Source organism: Equus przewalskii, chromosome 1, assembly GCF_037783145.1.
Source record: "Equus przewalskii isolate Varuska chromosome 1, EquPr2, whole genome shotgun sequence".
Lineage (NCBI taxonomy): Eukaryota > Metazoa > Chordata > Mammalia > Perissodactyla > Equidae > Equus > Equus przewalskii.
In genome coordinates, this window is record NC_091831.1 from 56,573,844 (window position 1) to 56,593,722 (window position 19,879).

At 33.8% G+C, this 19,879-nt stretch overlaps 1 protein-coding gene and 1 pseudogene across 17 annotated transcripts in view; one reads left to right on the forward strand and one right to left on the reverse strand.

Moving 5' to 3' along the window:
* Positions 1-19,879, reverse strand: part of HERC4 (HECT and RLD domain containing E3 ubiquitin protein ligase 4) — a 141,033-nt gene that overhangs the window by 83,925 nt on the left and 37,229 nt on the right. For all 17 annotated transcript variants that reach the window (XR_011523882.1, XR_011523885.1, XR_011523878.1 and 14 more), the window contains 3 exons: positions 17,830-18,051; positions 16,609-16,700; positions 9,386-9,516 (listed from right to left, as the gene is read on the reverse strand). Coding sequence is in view for 8 of the 17 variants with exons in the window: in XM_070563888.1 (XP_070419989.1) it covers positions 9,386-9,516; positions 16,609-16,700; positions 17,830-18,051 (445 nt within the window). In the remaining 9 variants the exon portion in view is untranslated. The remainder of the gene's footprint in view (positions 1-9,385; positions 9,517-16,608; positions 16,701-17,829; positions 18,052-19,879) is intronic.
* LOC103562198 (large ribosomal subunit protein eL21-like) lies at positions 8,848-9,283 on the forward strand (annotated as a pseudogene).

The following is a 19,879-nucleotide window of genomic DNA, read 5'->3' on the forward strand; positions in this document are numbered from 1 at the left end:
TGAATGGGAAAGAAAATATATAAAAGCAGGTATAGCTCTATTAACATCAGATAAAACAGACTTTAAGGAAACCAAAGTATTACTAGAGATCCAGAAGATCACAACCACAATGACAAAAGGACAAATTTACCAAGAAGACATAAAATTTTATTTTAGGCACTTACAAACATAGCCTCAAAAGCAAAAACTGACAGACCTACAAGGAGAAATTGAAAATATTCAAACAGTGGAGGACACTGTAACGTAACTTCTTCAGTAACTGAGAAGAAATGAGCAGATAAAAACAAACACATAGCTGGAAACGACCTAAGTGTCCACTGACAGGTGAATGGATAAAGAAGACGTGGTATGTACACACAATGGAATACCACTCAGCCATAAACAAAAAGATGTCATCTTGCCATTTGCGACATGGATGGACCTTGGGAGTACTATGCAAAGTGAAACAAGTCAGATGGAGAAAGACAAATACTCCATGATTTCACTCACATGTGAAATATAAAAAGCAAAACAAATGAACAAACAAAACAAAAACAAACTCACAGAAGTAGACAACAGATTGGTGAATTTTTTTCTTACAATGAAAAAAATTCTAAGATAATACTGTGATAGACTGAAACAGTAACCCCATTTCTTTATAATCCTGTAGTATTAAACATGCACATTTTTGTCATGGCCTGACGGTGGACGAGCACCATGTATTACCCTTATCTTAACTTTAGGTTTGACCATGTAATTTGCTTTTGGTCAACAGGATTTTAGCAAATGTGATGCAAGCAAAAGCTTAGGATGTATGTACGCTGGTACCACCACCAAGAGAATACAATACCCAGAGGTAGCTGCTGTCCCTCTGTACTGGGCCCAAGAATGAAACAAGCAAGAAAGACACCCCAGCTCAGCCACCTACTGAGCAAAGCCACCCCAAAGAACAGGCAACTTGAAAGAGAGCTGCTCCAAGTTGCAGGGAAAATAAGAACCACTCCAGCTGATCCACGGCCTGAGGAAGAACCACCTCAACCAATCTACAGAGTAAGAAACAAACATTATTATATATCACTGATATGTTGTTTGAGCACAGCAATAGACTAATACAGACACTGTAAATTTTACATCAATACATTTAAAATTTAAGCAAAAATGGAAAAATTCTTAGAAAAATTTAACTTACAAATAATTGACTTAAAAAGAAATTTAAAAAGTTACCCTGTAGTCAAAAAGAAATGAAGAATGTTTTAAAATTCCAAAAAAGAACATACCAAGCCCAGATGGCTTTAATGACAAGGTCTAACAACCTTCGAAGTAATTCTATTTCAAACAAACACAAGGCAAGGGTACATACCCCAATTTATATTATTAAACTAGCATAACCTTAACAATAAAACCTGGCAAAAAGAAAAACAGAAAATTATAACCAAGCTCACTGATAAATATAAATACAACTAATATTTTAAAAATATTAGCAAACCAAATGCAGCACTGTATGAAAAGGTAATATATAACAACTAAATTGGTGTTACTGCAGAAAAACAAAGCTATTTTTAATTAGGAAAATCCATCTATGTAATTTGCCACATTAACAGATTAAAGGAGAAAAATCATAGATCATCTCAATAGATCCAGAAAGAACATTAAAAACTTAACATCCATCCATGATTTAAAAAAAAAAACCTCTAAAAACTCTAGGCATAAAAGAGAAATTCCTTAATCTGGTAAAGGTTATCTACAAAGAACTTACAGCAAACATAACCTTTGATTGTATACTTAATCGAAAGTTTTCCCATAGACAGGAAATAGCACAAGGATAGGTTGATCTTCAGCACTTCCAGTGAACATTATCCTGGTATCCCAGCCAAGAAATTAAGCCAAGAAATTTATATATGTTAAGCATTAAGAGAAATAAAGAAACAAAACTAAACTGATTCACAGATGATGTGATTTTATACATTACTATGTTATTAATAAGAGTTTACCAAGGCAGCTGGATTTAAAATCAATATATAAACATCACGCCAAAGACAATTACTACACCTCAAAGACAGCTTCGAAAGAAGAATTTTTAAAATAATAGCATTAAAAAGAAATACCTAGGAATAAAATTACCAAAAGATGTACAAGATCTGTATGATGAAAAATTTTAAACATTTTATCAGAAGATATTTAAGAAGTTTGGAGGTTGATGAGAAAAGCCAAAATTATAAAGATAACTTTCCCACAAATTAATCTAGAGATTCAATGCAGTACTAATTAAAATCCCAAAAGGATTTTTGGGGGGAGAATTTGACAGACTGATATTAAAATTTCTGCGAAAGTAAAAAGCCAGAAACAGCCAAGGCATTCTTGAAAAACAGGAAGAATAGCAAGGATTTGCTTTATCCTAAACAGCAGAATTTATCATAGTGTCATACAAATTATATAGTGTCAAAGTGACACAGTGATAGACACATAGATTGAAGGAATAAAACAGAGATCATAGAAACAGATTCACATACATACAGAACTTAACTTAGGGCAACAGTGGCACTGAAGAGCAGGAAAGTGAAGCAGTTTTCAAAGATGAAGCTATGAGAGGACAATTCTGAGAAGACAGTAGAGTAGGAAGGAAGGACCAGCAATCTGTCTCCTCACCTAGACAACAATTGCCCTGGCAGAATCTGTCTGATGTAACTAATCTCAAGTCTATTAAAGGCTTGCGATTTCTAGGGGAAGGATTGGGTGGTAAATTGCAATTAATTTTGGTCATTTAAGCTCTTTGCATAGTAGTAGCCACCTATCCACTCCCTGCTAAGCCCTGTGACAGGCAGCTATCCATGTGCTCAAGGAGTAGCTTGTAGATAGACTGTGGCAGCCAGGGTAGGCAATAATGTATAATTATTAATAATAATAAGGCAATGTCCTTATATTTGAGACTGATACTCTGATCCATGCTTCTGATCACAGAAATGCAGGCACAAAGATGGGTAAGTCATTGTTGCACCCCTTCCAACCAACTGTTGCAAGCCTATCCCCCTGAGCTGAAGAGACTTCAAGAGAATTTAGAGGGCTAGTGCTTTTTTCCCTTTTATTTTATTCTTATTTCCTCCCCTTCATGTCTTTTTCTTTTTCCCCTGTTGGGAGTCAGACATGTAAGATCTAGAACATTCTAAAGTAAGTGTATATACAAAAGATTTAGAAAGTCACTATGCATACCCAAGAAAAGGTGCGTGCTCAGAAAAGACCTGAGAAGACCTTATGTTTACACCTCAGGCTGATCACTGGCATAGAGAGAACCTACAGCAATCAAAAAACAAAAACAAAAGAAAAATTGGCTAGCTGTGGAGAAAGCAGAGAATGTGATTTCCATAGTTACCACATTATTAGCTTCAAATGTCTAGTTCACAAAACAAAGAAACAAAAACACAGGGCATACAAAAAAATTGGAAAGTGCGGCCCATCCAAAATGAAAAAAATAAGCCAACATGGGAACACAAAATGATACAGCCACTTTGGAAGGCAGTTTGGTGGTTTCTTATAAAACAAAACATACTATTACAATATGATCCAACAATTGTGCTCATTATTTAACCAAAGGAGTTAAAAACTTGTTAAAAGTCCACACAAAAACCTGTACAAAGACGTTCAGAGTAGCTTTATTCATAATTGCCAAACCTGGGGGAAAAAAGATGTCCTTCAGTAGATGAATGGATAAATAAACTGTGGTAAATCAAGAAAATGGAATGCTACTCAGCACTTAAAAGAAATCAGCAATCAAGCTGTGAAAAAACACAGACGAACAATAAATGCATATTACTAAGTGAAAGAAGCTAATGTGAGAAGGTTACATATTGTATGATTCCAATGATATGATACTCTGGAAATGGTAAAACTAATACAGTAAAAAGATGACTGGTTGCCAAGGGTTATAGAGGAGGGTGGGGATGAATAAATGGAACATGGAGGGTTTTCAGGGCAGTGAAATTACTCTCTCTGATACTTTAATGACAGATACATGTTATTATACCTTTGTCCAAATCCAAAGAATGTACACCAAGAATAAACCCTAACATAAACTATGCACATCTGATAATGATTTGTCAATGTAGGTTCATCAATTGTCACAAATATACCACTTTGATAGACAATGCTGATAATGGAGGAGACTATGCGTGTATAACTCCACATTTAGTTTTCTACATAATTTAAAAGACTAATGCATGAAATCATTAATTTATGTTTTTGGACACAATGCATAAATAAGTTATCTCATGATATCAATAAGTGAAAGGGGGTGGGAACAGAGCTGTAGAGGAACAGAGCTTTTGTAGTTACTGAAAGTTAGGCATAAATCTGACTGAAGAGTGCTATAACTTTAGGATATTAAATGTAATCCCCATGGTAACCACAAAGAAAATAGCTACAGATTATACTGAAAAGGAAATAAGAAGAGAATTCAAACATTCACTGAAAAAAATAAACACAAAAGAAGACAGTAATGCAGAAAATGAGGGACAAAAATAGTATGAAGGCATACAGAAAACAAAAAGCAAAATGACAGAAGTCCCTATATCTCAATCATTACTTTAAATGCAAATGGATTAAACTGTCCACTCAAAAGACAGAGAACAGCATGGGGCTGGCTTGGTGGCATAATGCTTAAGTTCCCATGCTCCACTTTGGCGGGCCAGGGTTCACAGGTTCAGATCCCAGGTCCAGACCTAGCACTGGTTGTCAAGCCAAGCCATGGTGGTGTCCTACATAAAATAGAGGAAAATTGGCACAGATGTTAGCTCAGTGACAATCTTCCTTAAGCAAAAAGAGGAAAATTGGGGGTCCACCCACTGGTGCAGCAGTTAAGTTTGCACGTTCCACTTCAGCAGCCTGGGGTTCACTGGTTCGGGTCCTGGGTGCAGACCTAAGCACCGCTTGTCAAGCCATGCTGTGGCAGGCGTCCCACATATAAAATAGAGGAAGGTGGGTACAGATGTTAGCTCAGGGCAAGTCTTCCTCAGAAAAGAGGGGCATTGGCAGCAGATGTTAGCTCAGGGCTAATCTTCTTCAAAAAAAAAGAGGAAGATTGGCAACAGATGTTAGTTCAGGGCCAATTTTTCTCACAAAAATAAAAGAGAGAGACATTGGCAGAATGGATTGAAAAAACATGATCCAACAATATGCCATCTACAAGAGACTCACTTTACTTTTTTTTCTTCCTTTGTTTTTGGTGAGGAAGATTCTCCCTGAGCTAACATCCGTGGCCCATCCTCCCCTTTTCTTTCTTGAGGAAGATTAACCCTGAGCTAACATCTGTGCCAATTCTCCTCTATTTTTTTGTATGTGACATGCCTCCACAGCATGGCTGATGAGTGGGGTAGGTCTGCATCTGGGATCTGAACCTGCAAACCTGGGCCGCCAAAGTGGAGTACATGGAACTTTAACAATTCGGCCACGGGGCCGGCTCCAGGAGACTCACTTTTACATCCAAAGACACAAATAGGTCAAAAATGAAAAGACAGAAAAAGATATTCCATGCAAATAAGCAAAAGAGGGCAGGGGTAGCCATACTGTTATCAGAGAAAATAGACTTTCAACCAAAAAAAGTTACAAGAGACAAAGAAGGACATTATATATTAACAAAAGGTTCAATACAAGAAGATATAATAATTAAAAACGTTTATGCATCTAGTAAGAGACCATCAAAATACATGAACCAAAAATTTACAGAACTGAGGAAAGAAATGGACAGTTCTACAATAGTTGGGAGATTTTAATACCCCACTCTCAATAATGGACAGAATAACCAGAAAGAATATAAGTAAGGAAACACAGGTCTTCAACAACACAATAAACCAACTAGATCTAACAGGACACTCTACCCAACGACAAGAACAACATACACATTCTTCTCAAATGCACATGGGACGTTCTCCAGGCTAGACCGTATGTTAGGCCAAAAATTAAGTCTAAATAGATTTTAAAGATAGATACCATACAAAGTATCTTCTCCAACCACAACGGAATGAAATTAGAAATCATTAACATAAGAAAATTGGAAAATTCACAAATTTATGGAAATTAAACAACACACTCTTAAATAACCAATGAATCAAAGAAATCCTAAGGGAAATTTAAAAAGACTTAAGAGATGAACAACAATGAAAATATAACATATCAAAACTTATGAGATGCAGGGAAAACAGTGCTAAGCGGGAAAATTATAATGTGTGATAAACACAAAATACAAGAAAGATCTCAAGTGAACAACCTAACCTTATAATTTAAGGACCTAAAAAAAAAGAACAAATAAAACCCAAAGCTAGCAGAAGGAAATAATAAAAATTAGAGCTAAGACAAATGAAACAGAGAATAGAACAACAGCAAAAGTCAACAAAACCGAAAGTTGGTTCTTTGCAAAGACCAACAAAATCAACAAAACTTTAGCTAGACTGATTAAGAAAAAAAGAGAAGACTCAAATTACTAAAATCAGAAATGAAAATGGGAAAATTATTACCAATGTTGTCAAAATAAAAAGGTTCCTAAGAGAGTACTATAAACCAGTATTTGTCAATAAATTAGATGACTTAGACGAAATATACAAATTACTAGAAAAACAAAACCTATCAACATTGAATCATAAAGAAAGAGAATACCAGAACAGACCTATAACTAGTAAGGAAATTGATGAGATAATCAAAAATCTCCCAACAAAGAAAAGCTCTGGAGCAGATGGCTTCATTGGTGAATTCTAGCAAACATTTAAAGAAGAACACCAAACCTTCTCACACTTTCCCAAAAAACTGATGAGGAGTGAAAACCTTTCAACTCATTCTATGAGGCCAGCATTGTCTTGATATCAAAGCCACACGGGGTACTACAAAAAAAAGAAAACTACAGACCACTATCCGTTATGGACATTGATGCAAAAATCCTCAATAGAATAGCAAACCAAATTCAGTAGCATAATAGAAGGATTAGACAACATAAGCAAGTGGGATTTATTCCTGGAATGAAAGGATGGTTCAACATATGCAAATAGATCAATGTACTATACAACATTAACAGAATGAAGAAAAAAACCCACATGATCATCTCAATTGATGCAGAAAAAAAATTAACAAAATTCAACACCTTTTCATGACAAAAACACTCAAAATCTAGGAATGGAAGAAAACTATCTCAACATAATAAAAGCCATATATGAAAAACCCACAGCAAACACTATACTCAATAATTAGCTTTTCCTCTAAGATCAGGAACAAGGCAAGGATGCCTACTTTGGCCACTTCTAACACAGTACTGCAAGTGCTAGCCAGGGCAATGAGGCAAGGAAAAGAAATAAAAGGCATCTAAATTGGAAAAGAAGTAAAATTATCTCTCTATATACATGATATGACCTTATATGTAGAAAACCCTAAAGATTCTACAGAAAAACTAATAAAACTAATAAAAACATTCAGCAAAGCAGCAGGATACAAAATCAACATATGAAAATCAGTTGCATTTCTATACACTAATAATGAAGAATCCAAAAAGAAATTAAGAAACAATGCCATTTACAATGGTATCAAAAAGAAGAAAATACTTAGGAATTAACTTCAGCAAACAGGTAAAAGATATACAATAAAAACTACAAAATATTACTGAAAGAAATTAAAGAAGACAAATAAATGGAAAGACAGCCCATGTTCATAGATTGAAAGACTTAATATTGTTAAGACGTCAAACACCTCTCAAAGTGATCTACAGATTCAATGCAATCCCTATGAAATCATGAAAATACAAATTAAAATCATGATTAAGTAATGCTATATATCCAAGAGATTAGCAGAAATTTGAAAGTCTGACAATATCATATGGTAACAAGGATATAGAGTCAGGAATTTCCATATAATACTAACGGGAATGTAAACTGGCATAACTATTCTCGTAAACAGGGTAACATTAACCTGCAAAATTCAAATTGAGTATCCTCTATGACCCAGCAATTCCATTTTAAGTATATACTTTAGAAATACATATATATCATATAATAAATGTTCAAAATAACATTAGTTGTAATTGCCAAAGACTGGAAGTACCCAAATGTCCATCAGTAACAGAATAAGTAAATAATTATAATCGCATGTAATTGAATAAAACAAAACAATGAGAACTAATGATGGAAGACCATAGCTACACATCTATGGATAATCAAACAAGCATGATGTTAAAAATGAAAAAAAGCCAACAAAGGCTACCTATAGTGTGAGTCCATGTATTTGAAGTTAACAGTTGGCAAAACTAAATATATTGTCTAAGAATACAGACTAGATGGAAAAAAATTAATCTAAGTGGTCAAAATTGTGTTAGTCAAGCAAAGTAAATTTTGCTTCTTGGGAGTCTACCTAATTTAACCCACCAAAAGTGAAGTTCAATTTCAAAGCTCTGACTCTTTAATTTACTCCCAAGAACTAGGAATCAGGACATCAGTATTCTAATTCAACTTTCACCGCTAACTCATCTTATCTGCTAAATAATTAATTGGTAAATTTCCTCATTCTTCAAAGAAAAAAAGGTAAAAAAGAAAAAACGATGATCTATAGTTTCCCTTTAAGTGTGAATGCTATGTACAATAAATACAACGTTACACATACATTATCACTATCTTGCCTCAGATAAATCTGTTTCAAAGAGAGAAAGACAAAATAATCAGCATAAAATGTTTCTCCGGTTACTATGATTCCTTAGCAGCAAACTAGGCCTTCAGGAGACAATGTTTTTCATTTTAGATTACTAGATTCATTAAGAAAAAAATCCCTACTTTCAGGTGGAACTGCCACCTTCTAGTAATTTGCAAAAATGACCAACACAAAGGAAAAGAAGAGAGACATCCCTGTATGTTCTCTACATCTTTTAGAAAACATGGAGTTGTTTCTTCAGCCACATACTTGTGAATCTGCAAGAAAAGTGATACTGTAGATATCAAGAAACTGGGCACTGTTCAAAAATGAATGCCCCACAAATGTTATCACAGCAAAACCAGAAGAGTCTACAATGTTACCCAGCATGCTGTTGGCATTATTGTCAACAAACAAGTTAAGGGCAAGATTTTCTTGTCAAGAGAATTAATGTTCATACTGAGCATATAAAGGACTCTGAGAGCTGAGATAGCTTCCAGGAAAATGATCAGGAAAAAAAAAAGAAGCCAAAGAGAAAGGTACTTGTGTTCAACTGAAGCACCAGACTGCTCCAGCCAGAGAAGGACACTTTGTGAGAACCAATGGAAAGGAGCCTGAGCTGCTGGAATCCATTCTCCATGAATTCATGGCATAACATCAGTGTAAAAAAATAAAAGTCCTCTGGACTATAAGAAAAAAAAAAAACCTAAACAGTTGTGTCATAGAGACCAAACTACTTTTTTATATAATAGCTTACCTTCCACAAGCAATCTGAGTTACAATGCTTCCCATAAGTTCGAAAACTTTCCTTGGGTTTATTTCATGACTGGTAGAGTTATGACCCAACTGACCATACCCTCCAGCTCCAAAAGTAAATACTCCACCTTCCTAAAAAAAAAACAACAGCTTTTATCATTATATGGCCCGAGAAAAGAAAATAATCTTCAAAAACATACATCAATCTTTAATATGGAGTCAATTTTTCTCTTCTATTATCTCCACAATTTAACAGATGATAGCTGACTTTTCAAGGTAAAATGTCGTAAAACTAAGAGAGTTCCAGGTTGATGGCTAAATATTTTCGCATATTTTTAAAGTATTTCATTATGTTCTCATCATTGTAAGAGATTTTGATGAAGTGATCATTTAAGAGACTAAAAATTATTTTTTGCATTGCCTTTCACTAACATTATATCCTTGTTAAATCCCTAAGTACACACCCATAAAATTTCACAGAACCCTAAAAATGGTATCAAGTTTTCAAACTAGTTATGCTTTTAACATAAAAGCTCTGCAAAAAGAGACTATGTAACCAGATTGTACAAATGTAGCTATTTTTAGCATACAGTCACTACAATATAGATAGCCTTTTAAAAATTTATTATAAAATACTTAACTGGGTTAGAGGTTATGCATATAAAAAGTAATTTGTGATGGCATTTTAACACAAGCAAAATTAGTATTTTTTCAATTTCACTGTTTTTCTTCATAGCTGTATATATATATACAATTTTATATCCTGTTTTCATCATTTAATAGCATAAGTATTTATACAAATTGCTGTATAAGGAAAACTGATTTTTCTTTCTAGAATTTTTACCATGGGAAATTTCAAACAAATACACAAAAGTAAAGACAAAAAGACATATGATTCATCATATAACCATCAGTCAGTTCCAACAACTGGCAAAAGTTAGATAATCTTGTTTCACCAATGCCATTGCCACTTTCACTTTTCGGAGTACTTTAAAGCAAAAAAAAATACTGGAGTACTTTAAAGCAAATTGTGGTCATCAAATCACTTCACCTATAAATGTGTATGTATCTTCAATGGCATATACCTCTAAGAGATACAATATATAACACAATACTATTATCACACTTACAAAATTAATATTATTTCCTTTTTTGACACAAATAGCAGAACTGTTTATTTTTATTTCTTATAGTTTTTGTAATTGGTACTATTTTATGTAGTTTTATTTAGGTATAATTCAATTCACAAATAAAATTATATATATTTAAAGTGTACAATGTGATTTGACACACACATACATTGTGAAACAACTACTACAATCAAATTAATTAACATATCTACCACTTCACATACTTTTTTTTTTTGGTAAGAATGTTTCAGATCTATTCTTTTAACAAATTTCAAGTATACAATATTGTTAATTACAGTCACCACGCTGTACATTAGATCCTCAGAACTTGGACCCTTTGACTAACATCTCCCCATTTTCCCCACCCCTAGTCCCAGGCAACCGCCATTCTACAGTTTCGATGTATTTGACTTTTTTTTTAAGATTCCACATTTATATGATACCATATAGTATTTGCCTTTCTCTGTCTGGCTTATTTCACTTAGCGTAATGCTCTCCAGCTTTATCTATGTTGTTGCAAATGGGAAGATTTCCCTCTTTTTATGGCTGAATAATATTCCTTTATATATGTGTGTGTGTGTGTGTGCACATGCATGTGTATTGCATTTTCTATGTATTGTATTTTCTTTATCCATTCACCTAGCAATGGACACTTAGGTTGTTTCCATATCTTGACTATTGTCAACAATGCTGCAATGAACATGGGAGTGCAGTTATCTCTTCAAGATCCTGTTTTCATTTCCTTCATATATATATCCAGAAGTGGGACTGCTGGGTTGTACAGTGGTTCTATTAGCAATTTTCTGAGGAACTTCCATACTGTCTTCCATGATGGCTGCACCAATTTACATTCCACCAGTAGTGTACAAGGGTTACCCTTTTCTCCACATTCCTGCCAACACTTCTCCTTTGTTTTCTTGATAACAGTCATCCTAAGAGATGTGACGTGCGGTTTTGTGGTTTTGATTTGCATTTCCCTAATGACCGCGAGGTTGATATTAAGCATCTTTTCATGTACTTCTTGGCCATTTGTATTCTTTGGAAAAATGTCTATTCAGGTCCTTTGCCCATTTTAGATTATTTGTTCTTTAGCCACTGAGTTACATGAGTTCCTTATATATTTTAGATATTAACTCCTCACCAGAGAATATGGTTTACAAATATTTTGTCCCATTGCATAGGCTGCCTTTTCATTTTGTTAACTGTTTCCTTTGCTGTGCAGAAGCTTTTTTATTTTGATGTAGTCCCACTTGTTTATTTTTGCTTTTGTTGCCTGCGCTTTTGGTGTCATATCCAAAATAGGAGTGCCAAGACTAATGACAAGGAGTTTTCTCTCCACGTTTTCTTCTAGGAATTTTACAAGTTTCAGGTTTTAATGTCTTTAATCCATTTTAAGTTACATTTTCTGAGTGGTGCAAGATAGGGGTCCAGTTTCATTCTTTTGCATGTGGATATCTAATTTTCCCAGCACCATTTATTGAAGAGACTACCCTTTGCCATTGTATGTTCTTGGCACCTTGTCAATGATTAGTTGACCATACATGTGTGGGTTTATTCTGGGCTATCTATTCTGTTTAACTGTTTACGTGTCTGTTTTTATGCCAGTACCATACTGTTTTGATTACTATAGCTTTGTAAAATAGTTTGAAATCAGGAAGCATGATACCTCCAGCTTTGTTGTTCTTTCTCAAAATTGCTTTGGCTATTCTGAGTCTTTTGTGATTCCACACAAATTTTAGGATTGTCTGTTCTATTTCTGTGAAAAATGCCACTGAAATTTAATAGGGATTGCACTTAATCTGTAGATCCCTTTTAGTATGGACACTTTAACAACATTAGTTCTTCCAATCCAAAAACATGAGACATCTATTTATTTGTGTCTTCTTCAATTTGTTTCATTTATGTCTTATACAGTTTTCAGTGTACAAGTTTTTCACCTCCTTGGTTAAATTTATTCCTAAGTGTTTTGTTGTTTTTGACGCTATTGTAAATGGGACTGCTTTATTAATTTCTCTTTTGGATAGTTTGTTCTTAGTCTATAGAAACATAATCGATATTTGTATGTTGATTTTTGTACCCAGCAACTTCACTGAATTCATCTATTACTTCTAACAGTTTTTTGGTGGGGTCTTTAGGGTTTTCTATATTTAATATTATGTCATCTACAAACAGAGACAATTTTACTTCTTCCTTTCTAATTTGGATGAGTTTTGTTTCTTTCTCTTGCCTAACTGCTCTGGTTAGGATTTCCAGTACTATCTTGAATACAAGTGGTAAGAGTGGACATCCTTGTATTATTCCAGATATTAAAAGAAAAGCTTTCAGGGGCCAGCCCCATGGCATAGTGGTTAAGTTCAGCATTCTCCACTTTGGCAGCAGGTTCGGATCCCAGGCACAGACCTACACCACTTATCAGCCATGCTGTGGTGGCAATCCGCACATAAAGTGGAAGAAGAATGGCACAGATGTTATCTCAGGGCTAATCTTCCTCACCAAACAAAAAAGAAAAGAAAAGAAAAAAAACTATCATGAGTACAATGTTAGCTGTGGGCTTGTCATATGTGGCCTTTCTTATGCTGAGGTACATTCCTTCTACACTTAATTTGTTGAAAATTTTATCATGAAAGAAGGTTGAATTTTGTCAAATGCTTTTCTTATATCTATTGAAATGATCATATGATTTTTATCCTTCATTCTGTTAATGTAGTATATCACACTCACTGATTTGCAGATGTTGTATCATCCTTGCATCCTAGGGAGAAATGCTTCTTTCTCATTTACTAATTTTTAGAAAAATGAGTTGTTCTCCTAGCAACCTCCAAAGATAAGCAATGAAGTTTGCTTTGGATTGATTTGGAGAAGAGGAGTATCATTATGAAGTCATGGATCTTTATATATTTCATATATTTCCATTTATTGCAGTAATTATTTCTTTTTGTTAACCAGTGAAAGCTCCTTCAACTTGTCCTTCTGACATGAGTTTGGTGTCTTTGCTTTTTTCTAACATAAAATGCCCAAGGCTATACTTATATGGGATCAGCCTCTTCTCTAAGAAGCCCTGGTTCCTTTTAGTACAGTCTACATCAAAGGATGTTCATTGCTTCCAAATTGCACGTGGTTAATTACTTATAGGACCTTTCAGTGGCCATGGCAAAAAAAAAAAACACACACACAGTCATGCGTCACTTAACGATGCAGACACTTTCTGATAAATGTGTCGTTAGGCGATTTCATCATTGTGCAAACATCATAGAATGTACTTACACAAACCTAGATGTTATAGCCTCCTACACACCGAGGCTATATGGTACTAATCTTATGGGACCACCACTATTATGTGTGAAACATCATTATACGGCACATGACTGTATTTTTAGAAGGGAAAAATGAGAGTTCATATTGACACTTGTGATTCAAAGTAAAGATCCACAGGGTTTTAATTTAATTCCTACCATTTTATATCTCTTGTCTCTTAAGTTGAAAGGTGCAGTTTCTAATGACAGTAAAGTACTTTTTGCTTTATCCTACTCTAAATGTAATATATTGAAAACAACACTACCAATTTTACTACTAATAATAAGACTACAGAATGCAGTTTAAGCTTTCTTTGTGAATTCAATTTATCCTTAGGCTATTTCCCACTAGTGATACGCAAGAAAATACCGTATTTTTAAATGATCTAAAGAATTCTTCTTTCTGCAGTTGTGCCACTAGGTTTTTGTTTTTAATTTTTAAGAACTACTTTTAAAAAACAGAAATATGCATATATGTTTGCTTTCTAATTATGTGTCACAGTTTCTAGGTTCCCAAGTACAAACTATAAGGAACGTCATATTTAGCATAGCTATTAATTTTTTTAATACAAATAATATGTAATACCTTCATATTTTACCCTTTCTTAAACAAAAGGTAACTACTTTGTACCTTCCTCTTTTTACTTAACAATACATCCTGAAGATCATTCCACAGCATAATATAGAGATCTTCCTCATTCTGTTTTACATGTCATGATACTCCAGTGCATGGAGTCACCAGAGTTTATTCAACCAGGCTACTACTGAGGGACATTTGGATTTCTTCCATTCTATTGCTATTAAAATAATGCCATAATAAATGACCTTCTGCATACATAATTTCCTATCATCGGGATAGATTCTTAAAAGCGTGATTGCTAAGTCAAAAGGAATATATATATGTAATTTGCATAGTGAATTTGTAAATGAACTTGAAAAAATTTGACATCTTTGTGGTAGTGTCCTCATATCCACGAACATGCATGTCTTTCTATTGTTTTTAAAAGTCTATTTTAAAATTTTTCCTAATGTCATTTTCCTAATGTAGGTTTTGTACAAGGAAAATTGCTTTGTTAAGCAATCCTAATTTATATGCAAGAAATTCTTCAAGGAAAGCAAAAGATATGTGGATACGGAACGATATTCTAACTTAAATCAAGGAAAAATAAAACATTTTACTCTGGGGATATTTAAAACTAATTTTGTTAAAAATAAATTACACCAGGGCTGGCCCCGTGGCCGAGTGGTTAAGTTCGCGCGCTCCACTGCAGGCGGCCCAGTGTTTTGTTGGTTCGAATCCTGGGCGCGGACATGGCACTGCTCATCAAACCACGCTGAGGCAGTGTCCCATATGCCACAACTAGAAGGACCCACAAGGAAGAGTATACAACTAGGTACTGGGGGGCTTTGGGGAGAAAAATGAAAAAACAATAAAATCTTTAAATAAATAAATAAATAAATAAATAAATAAATAAAATTAAAAAAAATAATTACACCAAAAATTCCAGTGAACAAGTATCATAAGCTAATGAGAGAGGAATACAGACAATTAATAGAATTAGCGTTTTTAAAAACTCAATAGATATAGTTACATATCAAGGGAAAATAAGATGAGTGGTTATTTGAAAGGCTGAATTTGAAAACCATTAACATTGTGAGTCTTTCTACCACAAAGCTAGTCCTAAAAATTAAAATACAAAACATTTTTTACTATTATTTCAGCACAGCCTTATTTCTTCCAAATACCAATGAAAGAGAATGACGAAAATTTCCATCTTTCCAATATGATTAAATAAGATTTTAGTGATTACATTTGTAATCTGAATGATAAAAATCAATAAAATATGGTAATAAGATTGGCAATTACAGTAAAACTTCCTTACTAAAAGGCAAGTAATAAAAATTTTTAAAAATTAACTTTTACAATTGGTCATTATAGTTTTAAAAATACCTTGAGTACACTATATTTGATAATGACTAAGAATAATTCTTATCATCCTAAAATTCTCAATGTGGGAGTAAGTGTGTAGAATTTTACAAAGTGATCAGAAGTTAATTTTTTTCTTGCCAATTTTATCTACTATGTAGGACCAAAGATAAAAAAAGCAAAAAACATTAATTTCTAATTTAGCCAATGAAAATTTGCCAGTTCCTTTACGTTAACATGACTATAATAAATATTATTCCTGGTAAAGATTAGTTTAACGTTTTTATTTTCATTTTACTTCTAATTGCCAGAGAACTACACAGTACTGAAACCAAGTTGGCACATACTCAAAGAAGTGAGAGGTCAGAGTTAAAGCCATTAACAAGACTGTGATGAAAGCTCATTATAACTGCTTGCATAATACTTGGCCTATGGATAATAGAGAGATTTAGTCTCCTTTATTACTTTTTATACAACACTTATAAGCTAAATGGGAGTTAAATTAAAATTAGGCAGAGCGATATAAATGGGACTGATATACACAGCATAGCAGCCCTGGCAAACTGAAAAGGAATTATTTCATTCAAAATATTATTTAGGCAGTATTTCACACGAAGCTGAGACACTCGACAAAATATATTATCATCACATTTAATAGCAGATCACAATTCACACTTCGTAACATAAAATGAAGTTGAAAATTAAAGTAAATTGCTTTTGAGAACAAATAATCATCTAGGTCCTTTTTCCAAGACAAATTATTTTTTTGATATCAATAACACGCATGTTTCAATGTAAATATCATGAAAACATTCACTAATTATGAAATAACTATCATGAGTAATAGTAAAGAAGTTTTATAGGAGTACAATACCTTGGTTAGTGCAGCAGTATGATCTTCTCCACAACAAATATAAACTATTTTCTGAGTTCTTAGTGACTTTAGTAAATTAGGAAAATACCTATCTGAAAATTCCAACAAGAGATGTTAACAGTATTTTTAAAATTAAAACTCTTCTAAAACGTGTTTCCTCTACAGCTTCAGCAGACAATGATGACTAACTAATTTTAACTATAATTCAATGATTTTGTGATATAAGTCTACTAAAAGTTGGACTCCCAGGCCTTTCTATTCATGCTACTGTGATAAAGGAGGGATTTAAAAAGAGTAATTTAAATATTAAATTGTCTAAACACCAATCTGCACAGATCTCAGCAATGAAGGAATTTCAAAACTATTTGACTGCTTCTAATATGTACACAACATTCTTTATATTTACCTCATGATAACTAAGCTGATAGGACCCCACTTAAAAGCTGGAAAATTAAGTATAATTTTGTTATTTTGTAGCAGAAAAGATACATAATGTTCTAATCTGACACATTTTTCTCATGCAAAAAATATTTTAAAATTCTTTCTGAGAGCATTCTCTGCTATCACAACCAGTTGTTACTAGATGAACAACTCACTTTTGTTCATTTAAGTCATTACAATTATGCTGAACTTTATGAAATTAGTTTTTGTATTTCAAATATTGGCATTCGACCTAATGTAGTTATGAAAAATTGGTTCCAAGATCCCAACTTGTTTCAAGTGGTTATAATTTTTTTAATTCAAAGTGTTTATTTTTAAATGATCTAGCATCCATGTCAAATGTGAAGCCCAAACTAAAGATTAATTTATGACAGATTATCTAAATATTTCCTTAAAAAACTCAAATAGATTAATGCTTCCCATTACTTTCCAGAATAACTTTAAAGCTTCTTTTCACCGATCGTAGCCAGTAACGTGGTTACCAACTTGAAGAAACGTTTCTCAACTTTCTTTTAATGAACACTGAACAACAAAAATTTTTGTCCAGATACACTTTCTATAGTTACTTAATGATAAAATGATATTTTTTGGTTTTTTGGCCTTCCCAACATGCCCTAAAAATATTATTATCGAATGAAATTTGTAAATTAACCTCTCATCCCCACCTCCATATTAGGAAAGATCTGGGTAAGTTTCTCTCTGACACTAAGAATCACTGATCCATCTCAAAAGATCATCTCTTTTTAGAAATACATTTATCTACAAATAATGAGAACCTACCATTTTCATCATTAAGACCTAGTTGACCAAATTTGTTGCGTCCCCATCCAAAGATAGCTCCAGAAAGGGTGAGTACAAAACTATGGGCTCCTCCTGCTGCAACTTGCATGAAAGGGATTCCAAGCAAAGACTTAATCAGCTGTGGTGAAGCTTGCTTTTTATAGTCAATGCCTAAACCCAATTGGCCATATTTATTCTGTCCCCAACAGAAGACTTCACTTGCTGCAAAACAAAAATCATAAAATTAACTATTTTTCTCCCACACAAAAAATTTCATTTGAAGATTATCAGCTATTTTGGGATGTTCTTCCTCTCATCAGATGGAAATATATATTCCTCTTTATTAAGTTTATGTCTTATATGGAGACATAATACTACCTAGAACACTTTCTGTATTAGTACACTTTAAGTTTGACTGACTTTACTGATGAATAAGTCGCATTTCCTTATACTCCTTAAGAAAGCACCCTCTCTTTTTAATATTCCTCAGGTCTCACTTTTATTCCTGTGATTTCTCCCAAGAGGCACTTATCCAAGCTCAAGGCTTGATATTAATTATATGCTGATCACATTCAAAATTTTTTCACTACCGCATACATCTCCTCTGAGCAATAAACCCACATATCCAACTGTTTATCTGACATCTAAACCTGAATATTTCAAAGCTACTTTCAGTTCAGCATGCCCCAAACTCAATTCACGATGTCCATCCAATCTCTCATGTGCTGGACCTCTTTCTTCCCAGTGTTCCTCATCTCAGTAAAATGACATCATAACTGATTCGGTAGCACAATTCATAAACATAGGGAATCATCCTTAATACTCCTCTCCTCTCGTACCTTATACACAAGATGGTATCACTCCATCACCAAGTTATATACAGTTCTCTCTTTTTTTTTTTAATAAAGATTGGCACCTGAGCTAACAACTGTTGTCAATCTTCTTTTTCTTTTTTTCTTACCAAAGCCCCCCAGTACATAGTTGTATATTCTAGCTGTGAGTGCCTCTGGTTGTATACAGTTCTCTTCCTAAAGAAAAATATGGCAAATAGATTCACTCCTTACCATCTCACTTGGTTCCTACAATCGTTTTTTTGCTTGTCACTTTTGCTCCCCACTGCCATCTTATTTCACAACTTTAGATATATTAAATAAGTTGGCACTAAACTAATAACTGACACACTAATAACTAATTTTTTAAAATTTATACTACAAAATAGTGCACACTTAAAAGTAGGTTTCCCTCCAAAATTAGATCCCTGGTTCCTCTCCCAAGAGATAACCACTCTTACCAGTTACTAATATGTACTTCCAGAAATACTTTATGCACATACTAGCAGACATTTGTACATATACATACAGATATTATAAAAATGCAGATTTGATAATGTTGCTCACCTGAAAAAAATATGTGCCTTCTCACTGCTCTTGGGATAAACACTTTTAACAAAGCCTATAAGGCTCTATATGATCTACCTTCATTTAATACCAGTCTCTTCTCTTACTCACTATACTCTAGCCATACTCATCTCCCCTTACATTCTTCAACGCCTACTTCTCACACATTGCTGTTCCCTCTGCCTAAACCTTCCCCTCATCTTTGTCTATTTACTTCTACTCTCTCCCAGCAGGAAGCCTTCCTTGATTTCCCAGATTAAGTTCATCCCCCCATTATATGTTCTAAATATCCTAACTTTCTTTTTTTACAGTCCTTTTTCATAGTATGCATTTATATTTTTATTTATGTGACTGCACCATAAGGGCTAGTGGCGTTATGCTTACCGCTGTGCATTGTAGATCTTAATGTGCCTAGTTCATACTAAGTGATCAAAAAACTTCATTAGCTATCGCTAAAGCATGAAGCTCAACACGGCAAAAGAATACCTGTAAGTCAAGACAGAAAACTGTCCTATCAGTAAAACTTTCGGGTTTAAATTTATCTTGGATCTACCCACCAAAATATCAAGAGAAGCTGGCAAAGTAACAATAAAGAATACAGGGATGCCAGCTTCCCGACTGCCTATAGAAATCCAAAGTCCTTAATATGGCAT